Source organism: Podarcis erhardii (genome assembly GCF_964252035.2).
Source record: "Podarcis erhardii genome assembly, chromosome: 15".
Taxonomy (NCBI): Eukaryota; Metazoa; Chordata; class Lepidosauria; order Squamata; family Lacertidae; genus Podarcis; species Podarcis erhardii.
Window position 1 is genome coordinate 19,003,908 of NC_138505.1, and position 19,154 is coordinate 19,023,061.

Consider the following 19,154-nt stretch of genomic DNA (forward strand, 5'->3'; position numbering starts at 1 on the left):
TTTTGTCCTCCTCGGCGACTGGTTCTTTGCTGGAGGCTCTTTCCTCCGCTTCCCCCAGGAGGCGCTCTTTCTCAGAAAGGATGTTACCTCCCCATCTCCGTCTGTAATCTATGGTTTCCTAGCCGGAAGCGGAAGTGCTGAGTTGGCTTGAGGGACGCTCCGGCAGCGGGCGGTGACGTGGAGCCTGGTGCGGTTGTCGCTTCTGCTTCGGGGCGCGGAGGCTGCCAGGCCCGAAGATGCTCACCAAGTTCGAGACTAAGTCGGCCCGCGTCAAAGGTACCCGGGGAGGGGGAGGAGGGCCCGACTCCTTAGCGTTGCTCAGGTCTACTCGGGAGTAAGCCCTGCTGCTTTGCTCCCAGGTTAGTGCGCGCACGGTCGTAGCCTTACGCTTACGTGTGAACTGCCCCCGTTAAGAATAGCGGGGCTTGCTTCCGAGTAGACCTGCATGGGATTGCCATTGGGGCAGAGGGTTTTTCCGCCTCGGGGAATCAGTGCGAAAGTTGTGAAGTGCAACTTCTTGCGTTGTTGGTAGATAACGGGGATGTTGGCACGTTTGTGTGTGCGTGAGAGAGGGAGAAATCACATCTACAAACGTTATATATATATATATATATATATATATATATACATATATATATATATATATATATATATACACACACACATACACACACACACGTATGTATATATATATATGTTTATGTGAGTTTGCATAGCGAGTAATATTAAAGGGTGTGTACGTGAACAGAGTTACCTGCTAATATATAAACAAAACAAATTCCTTCCAGTAGCACCTTAAAGACCAACTAAGTCAGTTCTTGGTATGAGCTTTCGTGTGCATGCACACTTCTTCAGATACCAAGTGTGCATGCACACGAAAGCTCATACCAAGAACTGACTTAGTTGGTCTTTAAGGTGCTACTGGAAGGAATTTGTTTTGTTTTGACTATGGCAGACCAACACGGCTACCTATCTGTAACTGCTAATATATAGTTCTTTTCATGTCCATACACTTTAATATATGCCATAAAACAGGGACTTAAGTTTTCTTCATATATCATTGGGTAATGTAGATCCATATGCATCTGAAATTTGGGGTCGAGGCATTAAAAAAAAAAGAAATTTGGGGTCGAGGCATTGTGGCGTATCTGCTAGACTTTGACAGTTACCCACCAGAGATGGGGGAGCCTTGGAGTCAGTGTGGTGTAATGGTTAGTGGATTTGAATGTGACTGAGGAGACGGGCTCAAATTTCCACTGGATGTTAAATATTTTGCTGGCTGACTGCATGGAATGTAGACAGCAAAAATAATAAGAACAAATATGTTGTCAATAATAATAATTTATTATTTGTACCCCGCCCATCTGGCTGGGCTTCCCCAGCCACTCTGGGCGGCTTCCAACAAAGATTAAAAATACTTAAAACCATCCTTCCCCCTTTTCCTTCCCAGGGCTGAGCTTTCACCCTAAGCGGCCTTGGATCTTAACAAGTCTGCACAATGGAGTAATCCAGCTCTGGGACTACCGGATGTGTACACTCATTGACAAATTTGATGAACACGATGGTAAGTGGAGCCCCCTTACAATGTTCACATATATGCAGGATCTCTTGCCTGAAAAATGTGGGCACCTATGGTGCTTTATTGCACAGCTTACTGCAAATCATGATGTGAGTAGAAGCATAAATACAAGTGGATCCGATAATCTCGAATAGGCAAGTGGATGTTCAATTGCCTGTATGAAGGTTTTTTGACATGTTTTGCTGCAACACTTCAAAGCAAATTTAACTTAAACCTATATAGGCCTTTGTCTGTCACCTTTTTATATGCAGAGAGACTCATCCTCTGAATTAACTTCTTTCCTTTATTTTGTTCCTCTTCATGTTATCCTATGAACTTGTAGCTATATTGGGGGTGGGGGGGGGAGTGCATATTTGTTTTTAAGTGCTGTGGTGGAATTTTTGTAACAGAAGCTACAGTATAAAGTTCCAAGGTGGGAGTTCATGAAAACTGGATCTTTCTTGAGTGGGGTTTGCAAGAAACATGGGCTAAAACTAGTCCCAATTACAGCCCATCAACCTCACACAACCCCCCCCCCCAAGCAGGCTGTTGGATCTCAGGGAAGGGGTGTGTGTGTGTAGAGGACAAGAGAGTCACTGTGGGGTCTTGCAGCTGCTGTTGCTGCCAAAGCAACTAAGAGTCACCTGGAGGCGTAGTATGGTTTGGGGCTATGGAATCCCAGTGGTGAGTCAAGGAAGAACTCTCTCTCATTGACAGGAGAAGGTCCTGTGACAGGGAAGGGACTGGGAGAAGAAATCAGAGTAGCCAACTGGAATGGACAAAAATCTATTGAGTACTCCTGTTTAATAAGTACCAGAAATGGGGAAATATTTACACGGTCTTTTGTATGTGTGTGTTTCTAGGCCCTGTCAGAGGGATTGATTTCCACAAACAGCAGCCACTCTTCGTGTCTGGAGGGGACGACTACAAAATTAAGGTAACGAGGATCTCTTCACCCTCTTGCAAATAAGTCAGCACGAGGAGAAATCTTTCAAAAGCTATTAGCCATGGCAGTGCAATAGTGCCTGCATGGGCAGTGGCAGTATATCTCTGACTGCCAAGTGCTGAAGACAACCCCACTTTGGGGCTCTTCAGTGGGATATGATTGACAGAAGGCAGAAGTAGTATGCTGGACTTGATGAGCCCTATAGCCCTTACTCTTACTTTGTTTTCTTTGGAGAGACCCAGGACAGAGCCATAGCTGGGCAGAAGGCTCATTTAGCAGTAGTCTTAGCCCAGATGGGTGAATATGTTTAAAGTTGCCAATTGTGATGATTGTGGGGGAATCTGGAGTGCTCAGCTGTCTGATGTATACACCCTGTCATGTCTGACTTCCAGGTCTGGAATTACAAGCTGCGTCGCTGTCTCTTCACCTTGTTGGGCCACTTGGATTACATCCGCACCACATTCTTCCATCATGTGAGTCGAGCAGACGCTCCCAGTCCTGCCTGTTTTGCTTTTTCCTGCCAAGATCCTGTTTTGCTGCTCTACAAGCCTTTAGGTCTGAAGGCCCTAAAACAGCACTGGGGCAGCAGCTCTGCAAAGTATCTTTGCTGCCTTTTTAATGAAAGCAGTATGTAGCAGAAAGAAAAGAAAGGGATATGTGTCTTTGCGTTTTGTTCGTAGGAATACCCTTGGATCCTGAGTGCTTCTGATGATCAAACCATTCGGGTTTGGAACTGGCAGTCCAGAACCTGTGTTTGGTAACCAAAACATATTTCTTCATTCAGATGTCTTTTGTTTGTGGTTCCCAAGCACTTTTATTGAAAGCAACCCCTCGGCCTTGTATTCTTCAATTCATAGGTGAAATTGGACAATTTTTAATTCTGAGTTTTAAATTCCTGTAACTCGCCATGGGACTTGTTGGTAAAGGGCAAGTAATAAAATTAATAATAACACTTAATAATTAAAAATAAATAATCAGTAAGCTGAGAGTGAGAAGCCTGACTGGAGTTCTCACCAAGCCTCTTCTTTTGAACCTGATTCTCCTGGGAGTTTGTAGGCGGAAGATGGATAGCAGCTCTCATGTTTGACACCTGCTGCTTGAAGTGAATTTCCGCACTTAGTACATTGCAGATAGCTGAGAGTGTGGAGATCTGGAGAGCCAAGAAATGCTGTTGTTTTTCTGGCCTTGTCAGAAACGGCACAAAAGGGCATCTGGCCCCTGACATCCATTCTCAGCCCTTTGCAAGAGATTTATGCTGCAGGGATGGCTCATGAATTTTCTAAATAAATTGCTCCCTGCCATCTTGTTGAATGAATGACTTTGATCCTGAATACTCAGAGGAACTACTCACAAGTGTTTCCCTCTCTTCCTTGCCTTCTTCCTAGTGTGCTGACTGGACACAACCATTACGTGATGTGCGCTCAGTTTCACCCTTCGGAGGACCTGGTGGTATCAGCCAGCTTGGATCAGACTGTGCGCGTTTGGGATATTTCTGGTGAGCTGCCCAGGTCGAGGGGGCTGTCCAGCAGCAGCATCACGGTCAAAACTGCAGTTGTTGAAAGCGGAGCACAAGAGAAGGAGGAGTTGACCGTAGACCATCCTGGCAGGGCAGAGGAGTAATTAGAGTCTAGCCCCATTCCTATGGCACCAGCTCTGCTTTGCAGAAGGTGCTGTGAAACCACAGGAGATCCTGGCACTGTGTTTCCCTCTGTTTTGCTTGATTCCTTTTAATTTTGGGTAGAAACTGCCCACTTGTCATCAGTTTGTAGCTCCTCAGCTGTTAACAGCAGTTGAGAAGTGCAGGAAACCCCTGGGCTGGGTGTAAATGTGCAACTAGCAAATCAGCACTACGTGGAAGGAGCCATGAACCTTGGGGCCCTGTGTTTGATCAGAGTTGTCCAACCAATCAAATACCTCTAGGAAATTACTCTGCAGCTAGCCAGATGCCTCTGAGAAGCCCTCTCCCAACTGCCCTCTTCCACTTTTGATGCCAACAACTGGGATTCAGTTTAGTTAACATGGCCAGTAGCTGCTGATAGATGTCTCTTCCTTCACTATGGCTGCCGAATCCCTGCTTAAATACATCTATGGCTGCAGCCCTCATGTCATCTTCTAGCAGCAAATTCCATCAGAGAATTGTGTGTCATGGTATCAGTTTAATTGGATGCACGATGGAATAATGCTCTTCCCCCAATTTCTGTAGTGCATTGGATCTCATTGGGCCCCAAGTTCTAAGAATCCGTTCTTGATCTGGTGGAAACAGCATCACACAATTTGGGAGTGAGCAGGCCCATATGATGGGCCCCTGGGCCAGAGCAAAGGAGCCAAGGCACCTGGGTGCTCATGGAGGAAGGATCGTGCTCCAGTGAAGCTGTAGGCCTTGGGGTCTAGCTCCTGGAAGCCCTCTGGAAAGTGAACCTGTAGAGCAAGTATGATGAACTTTTGGTGCTCCAGCTGTTGCTGAACTGCAACTTCCATCACTCCGGCCATTGACAAGGGATTCTTTGCAGAATTCTTTGAGCTAGGGAGAGTCATGCCCTGGTTGCAAAAGAGGGAGCCTGAGGAGGTGGGAGTGTGGAACATGAAAACTGGGGGCAAGGACCCCTCCCTTCGTGAGTGCACAATAGACTTGCCGCTTTCTCAACTGCAGTTTTCAGCTGGGTGGGCTGCTGGAGTTTCGTAGCACACATTCAGACATGACCCAGCTGTGGGGAGGGGAGAGGATTGCTGCTTCCTGGCTACTGACAGGGAGAGCTTTGTAATCTCTTCTGCCAGCACCCTTGCTGCTACGTTCACAGACTCTCTCAGCAGGATTCCAAACTGGTTGTTTGGAAGATCCGTAAACTTTTCCAACATCTTTACAGATCTGGAAATGTTGCGTTAATTCCCACTGCTGGTTGTCATCCTCTCTCAAAATGCCAGTTAGAGAGCAAAGTGCTGGGACGAAGGGAGTGTCACCTGTGCAACAACCTTAGGCCAGAATTGTCCCCATGATGGAGATAGGTCCATAGCTTGTCTTAAATCCTAGTGAGCTGGCCGAGCGCAATTGGAACCTGGAATGTCTTTTACCACCTCCCTGTGCTAATTCTTGTTCCTTACATTTCGACAATGGGAATTTCATCCTGGGTTTATAGTGATTTGTAGCCTCATCCCGAACTCTCCTGATAATTAGTGGATGTTGTGGATTTGCTGTACTTCTTGGAGAAAACAGACAATCATATCAGCCATATGGGTGGGTTTCCAGGGCAACTGAGTGCAGGGTCCCCCTTGTTCCTGCTGAGAGAGTGCGTGAAAGGAGCCAGTTTGGGTCTGGAGTCTGGTTGCCGCATTAAAATGCATGAAAAGCTGCGTTGTAACTGAAGGTTCCCTGCTCTTGATACTAACAATAACCTGTCGGGGTTGTTTCTGAAATAACTCCTTTTTCCCCTCCCTGCACCCTTTTAATCCAGGTGGAAGCTGAGCCTTGACATGGATGGCAGAAAGGGAGGGCTTAACAAGAGTTAATGTTGCACAGCAATTTCCTAACTGTTCCTTGCCGGGGACACTCTTAAAAGGTTGAGCCTTGTTGAGGTTCCAGGCAGCAAATGGTGGGGAGTTCTGGAAAAGCTCTAGAAGCATGATGGTGCTAGACTTCCTAATGAGTTGGGAGTGCTGTGAGCTGCGTCCAGGGTGGTCTAACGCTCCGAGGGTGATGCTTGTTCTTCAGTTCTTGCCTGAGCTTTCAGAGTCCCCTTTAACCGTACCCAACTACCCGGGAGCCAGACAGTGCCTTCGCATGACCAGGCTGTCTAACTGCTCTGCAGACCACATTAATCCCCACAACTCTTGTACATCTGTCTGCCTGTCTCTCACACAAACACCTCACTCTCTCTCCCACAGCATTAAATAGCTGGTTCATTCTGTGAGTGTCCTCCTTTCCCTCTGGATTTGTGTAGCTTCTCCAAAAATTTTCCATCTGTTGTTCAGTTCCTTTGCCACCTCTTTGAAGCCCCAGATGTTTCAGTATCTCCTGGGTCAGGCGTGCAGGTGGTTCCTTCCACTCTCAACTCAAGGAGGCTGCAGTCTGAGCCTAGACCTTCCTGGATCTCAGCCCGTTGCGTCAGGTTCCTTGTTGAAAGTGCCCGCCTGGTTATGTGAACTTGATAACTTTTAACAGCCAAATCTGTATTTAAAATAAGAGGCCAGAATGCTTCAGATCCAATATACAAGGTACCGATTAACTTTTTTCCCATTTCTCTTTGGCTTTCAACCAAGTAACTCAGCAGTGGCAGCATTCCTAGCCTGGTGATTTTTTGCTTCCTGATTGCAAAGGTGTCTCAGTTTCCCTAGTGAACTGCAAAGAAATGTAGAAATCGCTTCCAACTGTGCATTGTTCTAGTAGATGTTCGTAGGGAATGAAAGTAACCTGTGGTCCCTTTTCTCTCTGTTCCATTTCACCCGTTTATGTCTTCCATTTATATAAACAGCCTGTCTCTGAATTTTGGAGCATCCTCTCACTAACCTCATGTTCTGCCCCTGCTCTCTTCACTCTCACCTTTTGTGAAGGCCTGAGGAAGAAGAACCTCTCCCCGGGAGCCGTGGAGTCGGACGTTAGGGGAATCACTGGAGTAGATCTCTTTGGCACCACTGATGCAGTGGTGAAGCACGTCCTTGAGGTACTCCTGGCTTGGGCAGGGGGTGCATGGGGGAGGCACCTTTGCATATTTGCTATTTTAAACTGCTCAGAACACAAGCAGCTGTTGGCAGGGACTTTGGACCCTGCCCTGAGTAATTCTGCAACAAGGATAAGCAAGACCTGCAACCTCCAGAGCTGGATTGCAAGAAAGATCCTTGCTTCAGGGATCAAGCCTATTGCAAACCATTGTTTATATGGTGCAACCCAAGTATTAAGAGCATAGCACCCTGCCCTGAGAAGTGTGTGGTCTAAAATTCAGCTCTGGGGAACAGTACCAGAAGCGGGATGGGAAATGAAGTAGGGAGCAGGCAGGGGGAAGAGTTCACGTCCGTTGCAGTTCTTGGACTTAATAATTTGGATACTGAAAGGTTATGGCAAAGGCTTTGGGGGGAAAGCAGGGTGGGTGTTTGAAGGAAGGATTTGAAGCAAGTTAGAGAGGTGGCCTCAAAGGGGTGTTCTGGAAGGTGGTTCCGGACATATAAGAGGAGGAAAGGGTGAAAGGGCAGGGAAGTGGGTTGGTCAAGTGTGGGTGGAGTTGGACAAACGAAACTCTAGGTGGGGAAATAACAGGGTCCTAGGATGGAGGAGTGGAGAGCTTTGAAAATAAGGAGCTCACTGTGGATTGGAGTCGAGGGCATTATGTGGTCAGTGAGAAAGATGGATGGTTTTGATGGCTGAATTCTTGGTAAAGAGGTGAGAGGGCTCAGGGGTGACTGCAGAAGACCAGGGAGGAGGCGGTTGCAGTTGTTTCCTCTCCCCTTGGCCCAGATGGTAAAACAGAGTTTTTGCTGAGGGAGGAGCAGAGAGGCAGGGCCATATTCGCCCCTTCTGACTGTAGGGATGGAGTGGGTCCCTTTGGATTAGCAGGCAGGGGGTGGCAGCTACAGCAACTCTGCTCCTCACATCCCATTGACTGGCACGTGTTGCCACTGTATGTTGCCACTTCCCAAAATGGCAGCCTCGGCCTGAGATTAGTTACCTTCTTCTCATAGGGGCACGACCGTGGTGTGAACTGGGCCGCTTTCCACCCCACCATGCCCCTCATAGTTTCAGGGGCTGATGATCGGCAAGTCAAGATCTGGCGGATGAATGGTAAGCGCCGTCCACTTCCTCCCTCCCTCCCTCCCTCCCTCCCTCCCTCCCTCCATGGAGTCAAGTTGCAAGAGCAAGGAACCAGCCGCATACGCTGCTAGGCTGGCTGGGCACTTAAGAGAAGGAACCATGACTGCAGGGTGGGAATCTGATCCAGCATTGATAGCTGTTTAGAAATGAGCCCAGCACCGGAAGGAATTGCTTCTCTGGTAGGTTAGGGGAAGAAAGCGGGCAAACTTATGCCAAGCTGCAGTAGAAGATTGCAGAAGCCTTAGGAATGCCTTGCCGGCCCAGTTTAAAAGTCCGTCTGGCTTGAGCTTCCTTGGGAGGCAGGCAAGCAGAGCCTGGAAGTGATGGCCTTTGGTTGTTATCCTTCTGCCAGAAGGCCAAGGCCTTTGGAAACTTAAGTTGCAGGCACTGTTGACCACTGGGCTGACGTTGGGGCAAACTATGTTTTAATTCTTGGCTCCAAATGTGCTCTGCATTTTAATCATTAACTGCATTTTAGCTTTTAACTCATTTGTGCTCATGACTTATTTTGTAATGTTGTTTTTAATTGTTGTAAGCCGCCTTGAATCCCAGCTTGGGAGAAAAGTGGGGTATAAATGCGTTAAAAGGGTAAAAACAATTAGCACCTGAAAAGGCTGGGCACCAGAACTGCTCTAGGCAACTATCAGGACCAATTCCCTATGTAGGACCTTGTAGAGTTGCTCTACAAGCTCGAAGGGAGGGTCTCATTTCCCTGACCTCTCTGCCAAGGAAGTGGTTCGTGATCACCAGCCTTCTTATCCTTAGAGTCGAAAGCCTGGGAGGTAGACACCTGCCGCGGACATTACAACAACGTCTCTTGCGCCGTGTTTCACCCCCGCCAGGAACTCATCCTCAGCAACTCTGAGGACAAGAGCATCCGTGTCTGGGATATGTCTAAGCGGTAAGTGCAGCATCCTGCCTGCCCTTCCTGATCTCGGGATATTGGGCCCTGCGCTATGTAAAAGAATACGCTTTGGAATGCCAAGTGCCTGGCTGGAATACACAGGAAGCTGCCTTATAGAAAGTCAGGCTATCAGTCCATCTAATCAATTTTGTCTGCAGTGGCTCCCCACAGTTTAAGCAGGGAGTTTTTCCCCGGCCCTGTCTGGAAATGCCATTGGGGATTGAACCCTGGGGCCTCCTGCTCACAAGGCAGAAGCTCTGCCCCTGACCTCCGGCCCTTCCGCTGTGTGATGGAGGGATCCAAAACTCAGAGCCACCAGATCTTGGGGTCAGGTGAGGAAGGAGTGTTAGTAAACTTTTGGATGGTGTTGGCCACCTTTAGTCCGCAGGCCAGAGGTTCCCCACCCCCTCTGTTAGGAAAATAGCTGCTTTGAGGCTATCAATTGAATAAACCAGTCCAGTTGTTTTGTGTTAATTAGTCTGCCTCTGTTTTTCATTCTCCCCTTCCCAGCACGGGAGTCCAGACTTTCCGCAGGGATCACGACCGCTTTTGGGTGTTGGCAGCTCACCCCAACCTCAACCTCTTTGCTGCAGGTAATGGGATCTGTTCTTGAAGTCACTTTGGATTTGATGATGAGTTTTCACTAGATGCCAAAAAAAGGATCACCTTCACCCAAAAGGCAAACAGATTTATGGTGGCATCTGCTTTTGTGATTTCAAGCCCATGTCATGGCATGCACAAAATGGTCTCTGCAGTTGGCAGATATAACTGTATAATTTTAAAGAAAATGGGGTCAAAATGTTATGAAGTGCAGAGGATCAGTTCATGTATCTAACAAGTTGGCAGTGTCCAGTCCAGGGGTGGGGGAATCTTTTGCTCCAGGGGCCAGATCTTTTATCAAGCTTGGCCTCACAGGCCAAATTTGACAGGTGGGTGGGGCTTATGATCTGTCAGTCACATGCCATTATTATAACATCTCATGATTGATGTGTGAGTGGGGTCACCCACCCACCTGCATCCCTCTTGTGGCTTTGCAGGTCTTCCCATGCTTTAAACCCAATGTCAGAGGTTTAAAAGAGGAACACAGGAATACCTGGAAAGTGCCCTTTGAAGCATCTTGCACCTTCTCCTTCAAAGGTGCTTTAATATGCCTTTGCTTGCAAAACAGTCAAGTGTTCTAATGAATACACTTAACCTGGCTGCGTTGGTCTTTGGAGAGAATAAGCTGCTGTGGAACCTTGATCTGGAACGTGCTCTCATTCCTGATTGGGCCCTGGTACTGGATTTCCTGTTGAAAAGCTCTCCCTTCTGACTGCACATTCATCCTGGCACTAAGCTCCCAAGATAGCCAGGTTTTCAGCTGGTGCCAAAAGCTTAACATTCCTGCCTCGGATGGGGAAGAGCTCAAAGGTGCAGGGCCACCACTGAGACAATAGCTGCTGGGGCTTCTCCTAGCCCCACCTTGAGATGCCATAGGGAAGAGTGTCTGCCTTGCAAGCAGAAGGTCCCCGGATTCAATCCCTGGCATCTCCAGCTAGGCTTTGGTCAGTCTCCTGCCTAGAATTCTGTAGAGCCACTGCCAGGCATTGCAGACAATACTGAGCTAGAGTCTGGCTTGGTACAGTGGTACCTCGGGTTACAGATGCTTCAAGTTACAGACTCTGCTAACCCAGAAATAGTACCTCGGGTTAAGAACTTTACTTCAGGATGAGAACGGAAATTGTGTGGCGGCAGCAGGAGGCCCCATTAGCTAAAGTGGTACCTCAGATTAAGAACAGTTTCAGGTAAACAACAGATCTCTGGAACGAATTAAGTTCTTAACCTGAGGTACCACTGTATAAGGTATAATCTGTTTCCACACCAGGGATTAAACCTCTGACCTTCCGCGTACATGGCAGGTGCTCCATCCTTGAGCTGTGACCCTTCAGCCTGGAGGGCATGCTATTTTGCCTCTCCCCCCCCCCCGCAAGGTGCCGTGAGTCTGCTTGTAGCGTTGGCTGCAGAAGTCTTAACACGGCTGCCTCTCTCTCCGGTCTCCAGGACACGATGGCGGCATGATTGTCTTCAAGCTGGAGCGCGAGCGACCAGCATACGCTGTGCATGGCAACATGCTCTACTACGTGAAGGACCGCTTCCTGCGACAGCTGGACTTCAACAGCTCCAAAGATGTTGCCGTAATGCAGCTGAGAAGGTGAGGAGGTCCTCTTCCGCTCGATGCCTTCCACCACTGTTGCTAGGTGGTTGTTTTGTGCTTCTTGTGGGCGGAGAAGGCTGCATGCACTGCTTGTACACAGGAACACCATAAGAGCCTGCTGGATCACGCCAGTGGCCCATCGAGTCCAGCATCCTGTTCTCACAGAGGTCAGCCAGCTGCCTTTGTTGGGAAACCGGCAAGCAGGCCCCGAACACGAGAGGAGGAGGAGGAGTAGTTTGGATTTGATATCCTGCTTTATCACTACCCGAAGGAGTCTCAAAGCGGCTAATATTCTCCTTTCCCTTCCTCCCCCACAACATACACTCTGTGAGGTGAGTGGGGCTGAGAGACTTCAAAGAAGTGTGACTGGCCCAAGGTCACCCAGCAGCTGCATGTGGAGTAGCAGGGAATCAAACCTGGTTCACCAGATTACGAGTCTACCGCTCTTAACCACTACACCACACTGGCTCGCTCTCTCTCTCTCTCACTGTGGTTACCAGCTACTGTAGTTCAGAAGCATTACCACCTCCTAACCATGGAGGCAGACAACCAGCAGAGCACCTTGCAGCCTAGGACCTTTTGGGGGGGGGGTCATGGGGGTCCTTTCCTTCTGCGTCAGTGGCTGCTGCTTTAAGCCAGAGCTGTGACACAGGCCAGCTACTATTTGTGTTCTCCCTGCTTTCCTCATTTGTTACTTTCCTCCTTCTCAGCGGCTCCAAGTTCCCTGTGTTCAACATGTCCTACAACCCTGCGGAGAACGCCGTCCTCCTCTGCACGGTAAGCTGAAGCTAACCTGGAGTTCCGCAAGCCTTGTTGGGTGACTTCATCGCCCTTTGCTAAGGGGTTTGGGGGCTCGTTTTGAGGCCTTGCCACTTGTGGGGCTCAGTCCTGCAGGGACGATGTGCATGTCCACCTTTTCAGAAAGTGGAAGAACAGGGCGGCTGCCCAAGGAACCTGCTACTTGCCTTGGACAAAAAGGGCCCTTCTAGTCCAGTATCCTTACTTCCCACAGTAACCAACCAGATACCTCCAGGGAGGCAACCCCCCCCCCCCGGCCCCTCCCAGCTTGTATTTGCAGATTTGGATCCTCCAGATTCAGAGGTAGTCTATTGCCTTTGTGGCTTAATGCCCACGGATAGATCTTCTCTTCCTTGAATTTGCCTAATTCTAGATTACTAAATCTGGATTACTGCAGTGCGCTCTATGTGGGGCTTCCGCTGGGCTTGACCTGCAGGCTAGTGCCGAATGCTGGAGCGCGATTGCCAAGCAAAAGAAACAAGCACAAACAGTTGAAAGAAATCCTAGTCCCGAGAGAGCTGGTCTGACGTGTAGAATTCTTCCTCTCTTCACAGAGAGCCAGTAATCTGGAGAACAGCACCTACGACTTGTACACCATTCCTAAGGATGCTGATTCCCAGAATCCTGATGGTGAGCTTTGCATCTGTTCCTCCCTGCCTCCCCCGCCTTCCCCCGCCCTCCGAAAATCACAACTGGGTTCCTTCTCCACCATTCCTGCAGAGCCCACATGCTCTTGGCAGGTTCTTTTGACTTGAAAAATTCATGTTTGTCCCCCTCGCTTTTACGGTTGCAAATATATTTTTTATAAATCAGTTATTAGAAACTATCCATTCTGCCTCTCTGCCCAGCAGGCCGCCTCACTGGCGTGCCTGTCGTGATGGATCTCCTAGCAAAGCAGCTCCGTCCCAGGCAGGCCTCTCTGCTTCCAAAGTAGCTGTACAAGTGCCCAGTGCTCATTCTCTCCCTCTTGGCCAATTCCAGACCAGGCGTGTAATCTGCCCATCAAAATGTGCCGCTGGAACTTCTTCCTTCCAAGTGCCTCTTGTTCCACTTGGGAGTTGAAGTTCCAGCTGGGTCTCCCCTGCCTCTGACGTCACGGCAGTAAAAGCTCCCGGAGTGAGTTCCACTGATGCATGAGCCAGGCCAGCCTCCCGCATTAGCAGATTTATGGGCTCTGCGTGGCTGCCAGGCGCCATTTGCTATAAAGGCGATGCTACCTCCCCTCGTTCCGAGACACAGAAATTCTGCTAGTTACGTTCCAGCCTTGCTGTGAGCTGAGCTCCTCCTGGCACCCAGAGCTCTGTGGCGCTTTCGATTCTCACTCTTATATCCCGCGATGTTGGTAGCTCTTGCAAGCAAATATTTGGGCCGCCCCGTTTCCTCACCATTTTCATAGCGGGAAGAGTGTTAAGGCTCTTCTTTTCACTTTGTGTGATAGCAAAAAGAGGAAAATTTGTTTCCTACTGTGCTTTCCAAACATGAAGGCGGTACTGGTATATTCTTGTGGCCTTTCCCTTTTTGATTATGTGCATTACCACCAAAATCATCAAGTGGGGAACTGTTGGATAATTTGCAGATATTTGCAGAGTAACCATGCAAAGAGGGCCCAGTATACTTATCCCCTGTATAACTGACGGAATGGTATACCTGAAGGAGCATCTCCACCCCCATCGTTCAGCCCAGACACTGAGGTCCAGCTCCAAGGGCCTTCTGGGGGTTCCCTCACTGAGAGAAATGAAGTTACAGGGAACCAGGCAGAGGGCCTTCTCGGTAGTGGCTCCCGCCCTGTGGAACGCCCTTCCACCAGATGTCAAGGAGATAAAGAGCTGCACAACTTCTAGAAGACACCTGAAGGCAGCCCTGTATCAGGAAGTCTTTACCGTTTGGTGTTTTATTATGCTTTTATATTTGTTGGAATCTGCCCAGAGTGGCTGGGGCACCTAGCCAGATGGATGAGGTATAAATAAAACAACAACAACAATGGGGGTAGGAAGACTGAAGCAGCTAGCCTAAAAGACTGCTGAGTGAGGAGAGATCTGAGCTTGGGACATCCTGGTCTGTTTTAACAACTACACTTGATAATGTTGAGAAGGTGCAGTTCCTAGTGTGTTGGGGTTTTTTCTGCACTAGGGAAGGCCTTCCAGGTGTTATTGGACTCCAGTTCCCATTAAGCCCACCCAGCATGGTCAATGTTCAGCGAAAGCCTGCATTCGCTCCATAGGACGCACACACATTTCCCCTTCATTTTTGGAGGGGGAAAAGTGCGTCCTATAGAGCGAAAAATATGGTATATACCATATTTTTCTCTCTATAAGGCGCACCTAGTTTTTAGAGGAGGAAAACAAGAAAAGCCAGCAAGAGCCACAGACATGCTCACTCGCCGTGGCTCTTTAAAGATAGAGTGGCTCTTGCTGGCTTTTCCGGGAGGTGGGAGAAGGGACTGACGGGCTGCCCTATGTCCCTTCTCCCACCTCCCTGAAAAGCCAGAGCAAGCTGCGCAGCTATCTCTGAAGCCAGCACAACAAGAGGCGCTACGCAGCTCTCCCTCTTGCTGTGCTGGCTTCAGAGAGAGCTGCGCAGCCTGCATTCGCTCCATAAGACGCACACACATTTCCCCTTACTTTTTAGGAGGAAAAATTGTGTGTTTTATGGAGCAAAAAATACGGTACTGCCCTTTGGCTGCAGGAAGCGCTGAGCCCTGCGTCTTTGGTGGCCTCGCCTGCATATCTGAAGTGGCCCAGATTCCTCACTGTGTGCAGTTCTCTCCCGGAGAGGCTTCTTCTCTTGACACTCGTTGCTTTGTGCTTCAGTGCGAGGCAACAGCTGCTGGAAGCAGAGGCAAGGGAGGGGCCTGTGTTGGCTACAGGACCCTCGGCGCTTGCTTTGTTTGGCTGCAGAGGCATAGCTCATTAGCGTGACATAGTGGCATGTCAGCCGGGATGGCTGCTTCCTCCTTTGCCAGCCAGTCGTGGCGCCGGTTCCCCCAGCGACTGCTTGGCTCCTTCAGTGGGCCACTTTGAGAATCCAAAAGTATGTGTCAGAGGCAGAGAGGAGGAGGGCCTGGATCTTACATGTAGCCTGAGGTTAAATGGGAGTCGGGGGGGTGGATAGGGAGAGAGCAGCTGATCCGCAGGAGCAGAGCCAGCGGTATATGACTTAATGCCTGTCATTTATTATTCCACCCCACCCCCAGCTCCTGAAGGGAAACGCTCCTCTGGGCTGACAGCTGTGTGGGTAGCTCGGAACCGCTTTGCCGTCTTGGATCGGATGCACTCGGTGAGTGGGGAGAACCACATAGCTCAGCGGCAGGACATCTGCCTGGCATGCAGAAGGTCTGCGGTTCATTCCCCAGTGGCATCTCCAGGGAGGGCTGGGAGGGACTCCCCTTCTGAAACCCTGGGGAGCTGCTGCCAGTCAGTGTTGATAAAATACTGAGCTAGGATGACTGAGGGTCTTATTCGGCATAAGCTTCGTATGAAACGCTCTGCCTGTCCCATCAAGCCTTGCTTTCCTTCCCATGAGCCTCAGCTTCTCCTGCCTGAGCTTGGAACTTCCACAAGTTTCATGGAATCCTGATAGAGAAACGTTGATTTAGGAAGAGAGTATGAAAATCAAAGAAGTCCTGTGCATTGGAGCACAGGAAAGTATTATTATTATTATTATTATTATTATTATTATTATTATTATTATTATTATAACAATTAATTCATTAGTTACTTTCTAAGCCATTGTTTCGTGATAATTTTACACGTAAGATGATTAAAAACAGTTAAAAACACAAAGAGAGCAAATACGTTTAACGCAAGGCAGAAGTCCTAACAAGTGGGCACTCGTGGTAGAGACCCATCCATCAAGCTGGGAAATCCTATCGGAACAGAAATGTTCTTTCTGGAAGGTGCAGTTATTCCCTGACAGGAACGCTATTCTCCATGTTGCATATGGTGAGCCTGAGAGAATTTATGGCTTGGCCAAGTCCCCTGAGGCAATTCATGTCAGCCGAGATTCAAACGGAGCTTTCTGCTTCGCAGCTTAGTCTCAGCCACTACACTGCACTGCTGCTCTCTGTTTCCTTCTCTCTCTCTCTCTCTCTCTCTCCCCTGCCACTCTCTTGATTGTGAGCTACCCCTGCAAGCCATTGTCAGGTTATGTGGCAGATTAAAATGAGAAGGGACAAGGCAACACTGAGTAGCAAGCAAAGGTGCTGAGCAGCTCTGTGTGAGGTCCTGAGCCAGCGACGAATCTTGTTCATCCGGATTTCGCTATCGTGTGCCTGATTTCTCTCTTCCCTCCTCTCCCTGATTTTTGCGGTCTCTTGCCTGCTGAAATGGCAGATTCTGATCAAGAACCTGAAAAATGAGATCACCAAGAAGGTCCAGGTTCCCAACTGCGATGAGATTTTCTATGCCGGGACTGGGAACCTGCTGCTGAGAGATGCTGATTCCATCACCCTCTTTGATGTGCAGCAGAAACGGTAAGAATCTTCAGCAGCAGGTGACCTCTGACCTGGGGTGGTGGTGGTGGAGTCCATCAGACAAACTCCAGGTGGGCAACGACATTTACCAGCTTTGTCACTTTGATACGGAAGCCCAAGGCTGTAATTGTAGAACCCTCTGATTTCCTTCTCTCTGGATGGGGGAGTAGAAACACCTGGCCGGATTTGGCCCAGAGGCTCCCAGTTGCTGATCCTTACCCAACACTTGCAGATTTTTTTCTGTGAGCACCTTTCAGCTGCCAGGTTTCCTTAAGATACCACAGATAACGTGCATATTGTAGGGTATCTGGGAGTGTTCTTGGCCACCAGGGATTCCCAGAGAACTGCCCTAGAGAAAGGAGAAGAGCTGGTTTCTGTGGGCCAGTTGAGGCAGATTCGGCATAAGTCTCACGTGGTCCGTAGGCTAAAGCCTTTTTTCTGCCCGTGGTACTACCTCCCCACCCCCACCCCCACCCCCCGCCAATTGATTGCTGCTTCTCCTGTGTTCGGATAGTGGGCAAATGGGGAAGAAGGGAAGGTGGCGTGTCCTGGTGTGACTTCATGGACTGGGGGCTGCTCCCTTCCTGCAGGACTCTGGCCTCTGTCAAGATCTCCAAGGTGAAGTATGTCATCTGGTCGGCTGACATGTCCCACGTGGCTCTCCTGGCAAAGCACGGTAAGAAGAGGCCTCACAGGTGTCTTGACAGCAAGGCCCAAGGCTTTCGTATCAGTGATTTTCATTTTCTGGGTTGCTCCATTTTGCAGCTTCCTCATCTTCCCCCAAAGTAGAGGGCATTGGGACAGTGTAGTGCCTAGGCTGGGAGGCCCTGTACTTTGGATTTGTTTCCGTTGGGGTTACTTAGGAGTAAGCCCTCTTGAGCATGACATCTCTGCTCTGCTCTGCCTCTCCAGCCATCATGATTTGCAACAGGAAGCTGGAGTCGCTTTGTAACATCCATGAGAATATCCGGGTCAAGAGCGGCGCCTGGGACGAGAGCGGGGTCTTCATCTACACCACAAGCAACCACATCAAATATGCCGTCACCACCGGGTAAGCGGGCAGCGTGAATGGACTGCGGTGTCCAGCAGAATATCAATGATCAAGATGATGGTGTTTCCAAAAATGCTATCCAGGATGGTTGTAAACAAAAGTGGCACTTATTTTTACTTTGATCACTGCCCTCTGAAGTATAAGCCAAAGCAACTCCTCCTCTCCTGAAGTTGCTTTTGGGCCTGCTTTTTCAGCAGCCATACCTGTGTTTTGAAGATACATGAATTAGCACTGTGAAGACAGGGAAAACCTGATACACTCAACAACAACAACACAAGTTCCTAGGGACAAAGTACTCTGCATCATAGCTGCAAAACAGGCGTTCTCTCAATGCTCTAAAAAGCTGGTGTGCAGCCATTAGGATTTAGTAACAGCATTAAAATCCTTGTTAGCACCTGGTCTTGAGAGGAAGCCTGCACTTGCTTTTTAAAGAGAGACCTTCATGCAGTTTATTAAACCATGGCTTGTTAGATCATCTGAGCCTTCTCCAGTGGTATGTTTACTGCCCAACAGACCATGATCTGGAGCCATGGTTTGTTGTTGGCTTGTAAACCTCGATTTGTTTTAACCGTGGCATGGTGTTAAGTGTGACTCAACAGCTACTAGCCATAATGGCTGTGCTCTGCCTCTATAGTCAGGGGCAGTAATGCTTCTGAAGACCAGTTGCTGGGAACATTTGCAGGAGGGGGACTGTGCTCTTGTGCTCAGATCCTGCTTGAAAGTCTCCCCACGGGCATCCAGCAGGCTCTTCTTGCGCTCTTATAAACAAAGCTGACCTGAGTGAACAGAAATGGCAGAGACCAAGATCTGGAAGGAGTTTGCCAAGGAGGATGGCTCATGGATGTAAAGATCATGGAGCTCGAGTGCCCTTCCTCTCCCTTTCCAGTCCCTAGTAGAAGTAAAGCTTAGTTAGAGCTCAATCATTATATTAAATCAGTTTTACTATAAAGTTCCAAAGCTTATTCAGTAGCAGAAAGTGTCCTCCTCCCCCCCCCACTTTTCAATCTTGTAAATTTAAAGGGAGGCCCCCATTTTCTGCCCATTCCCCTGTCAGGCTTCGGGGAATTGGATCCTTCCCCCAGTGGCAGTAAATAAGCAGATCAAACCAAAGGAGCGTTCGTACTAGATAAGTTCTTTAATAATCACAATGAGAGAATGCATATCTCTCTAAAAAATGGTGTTGCTCCCAGTAAAGGTTCACCCCCTCTGTCCCCATTAATCTATGTCACTCCTATGTCAGGTAATCTGAGCTTGTTGCCGTTGCACTTTCTGTTGTATCACTTCTTAGGGGTGGGGTGGGGGTCAGGAATGCTGTCCAAGGACACAGTCTGCCAGCTGTCTCTCTCTCTTGGCGTTTCCTCTTCTAGCTGTTCCTTCACCCAGTATTTCCTAGCTTTTGCCCTCTGGACTGTGCTCTTCTGCAAACCACTGTTCT

The 19,154-nt window shown here is 48.9% G+C and overlaps 1 protein-coding gene across 1 annotated transcript in view; it reads left to right on the plus strand.

Moving 5' to 3' along the window:
* Window positions 1-120: 120 nt before the first annotated feature.
* COPA (COPI coat complex subunit alpha) overlaps window positions 121-19,154 on the plus strand; it is a 32,101-nt gene continuing 13,067 nt past the window's right edge. The window contains exons 1-18 of the mRNA XM_081840740.1: window positions 121-276; window positions 1,451-1,564; window positions 2,422-2,495; window positions 2,897-2,977; window positions 3,185-3,261; window positions 3,890-3,999; window positions 7,050-7,159; window positions 8,172-8,271; window positions 9,067-9,202; window positions 9,716-9,798; window positions 11,246-11,396; window positions 12,110-12,176; window positions 12,752-12,827; window positions 15,391-15,473; window positions 16,529-16,668; window positions 17,259-17,344; window positions 17,581-17,719; window positions 19,087-19,129. Coding sequence (XP_081696866.1) covers window positions 237-276; window positions 1,451-1,564; window positions 2,422-2,495; window positions 2,897-2,977; window positions 3,185-3,261; window positions 3,890-3,999; window positions 7,050-7,159; window positions 8,172-8,271; window positions 9,067-9,202; window positions 9,716-9,798; window positions 11,246-11,396; window positions 12,110-12,176; window positions 12,752-12,827; window positions 15,391-15,473; window positions 16,529-16,668; window positions 17,259-17,344; window positions 17,581-17,719; window positions 19,087-19,129 — 1,710 coding nt within the window. The 5' untranslated portion in view covers window positions 121-236. The remainder of the gene's footprint in view (window positions 277-1,450; window positions 1,565-2,421; window positions 2,496-2,896; window positions 2,978-3,184; window positions 3,262-3,889; window positions 4,000-7,049; window positions 7,160-8,171; window positions 8,272-9,066; window positions 9,203-9,715; window positions 9,799-11,245; window positions 11,397-12,109; window positions 12,177-12,751; window positions 12,828-15,390; window positions 15,474-16,528; window positions 16,669-17,258; window positions 17,345-17,580; window positions 17,720-19,086; window positions 19,130-19,154) is intronic.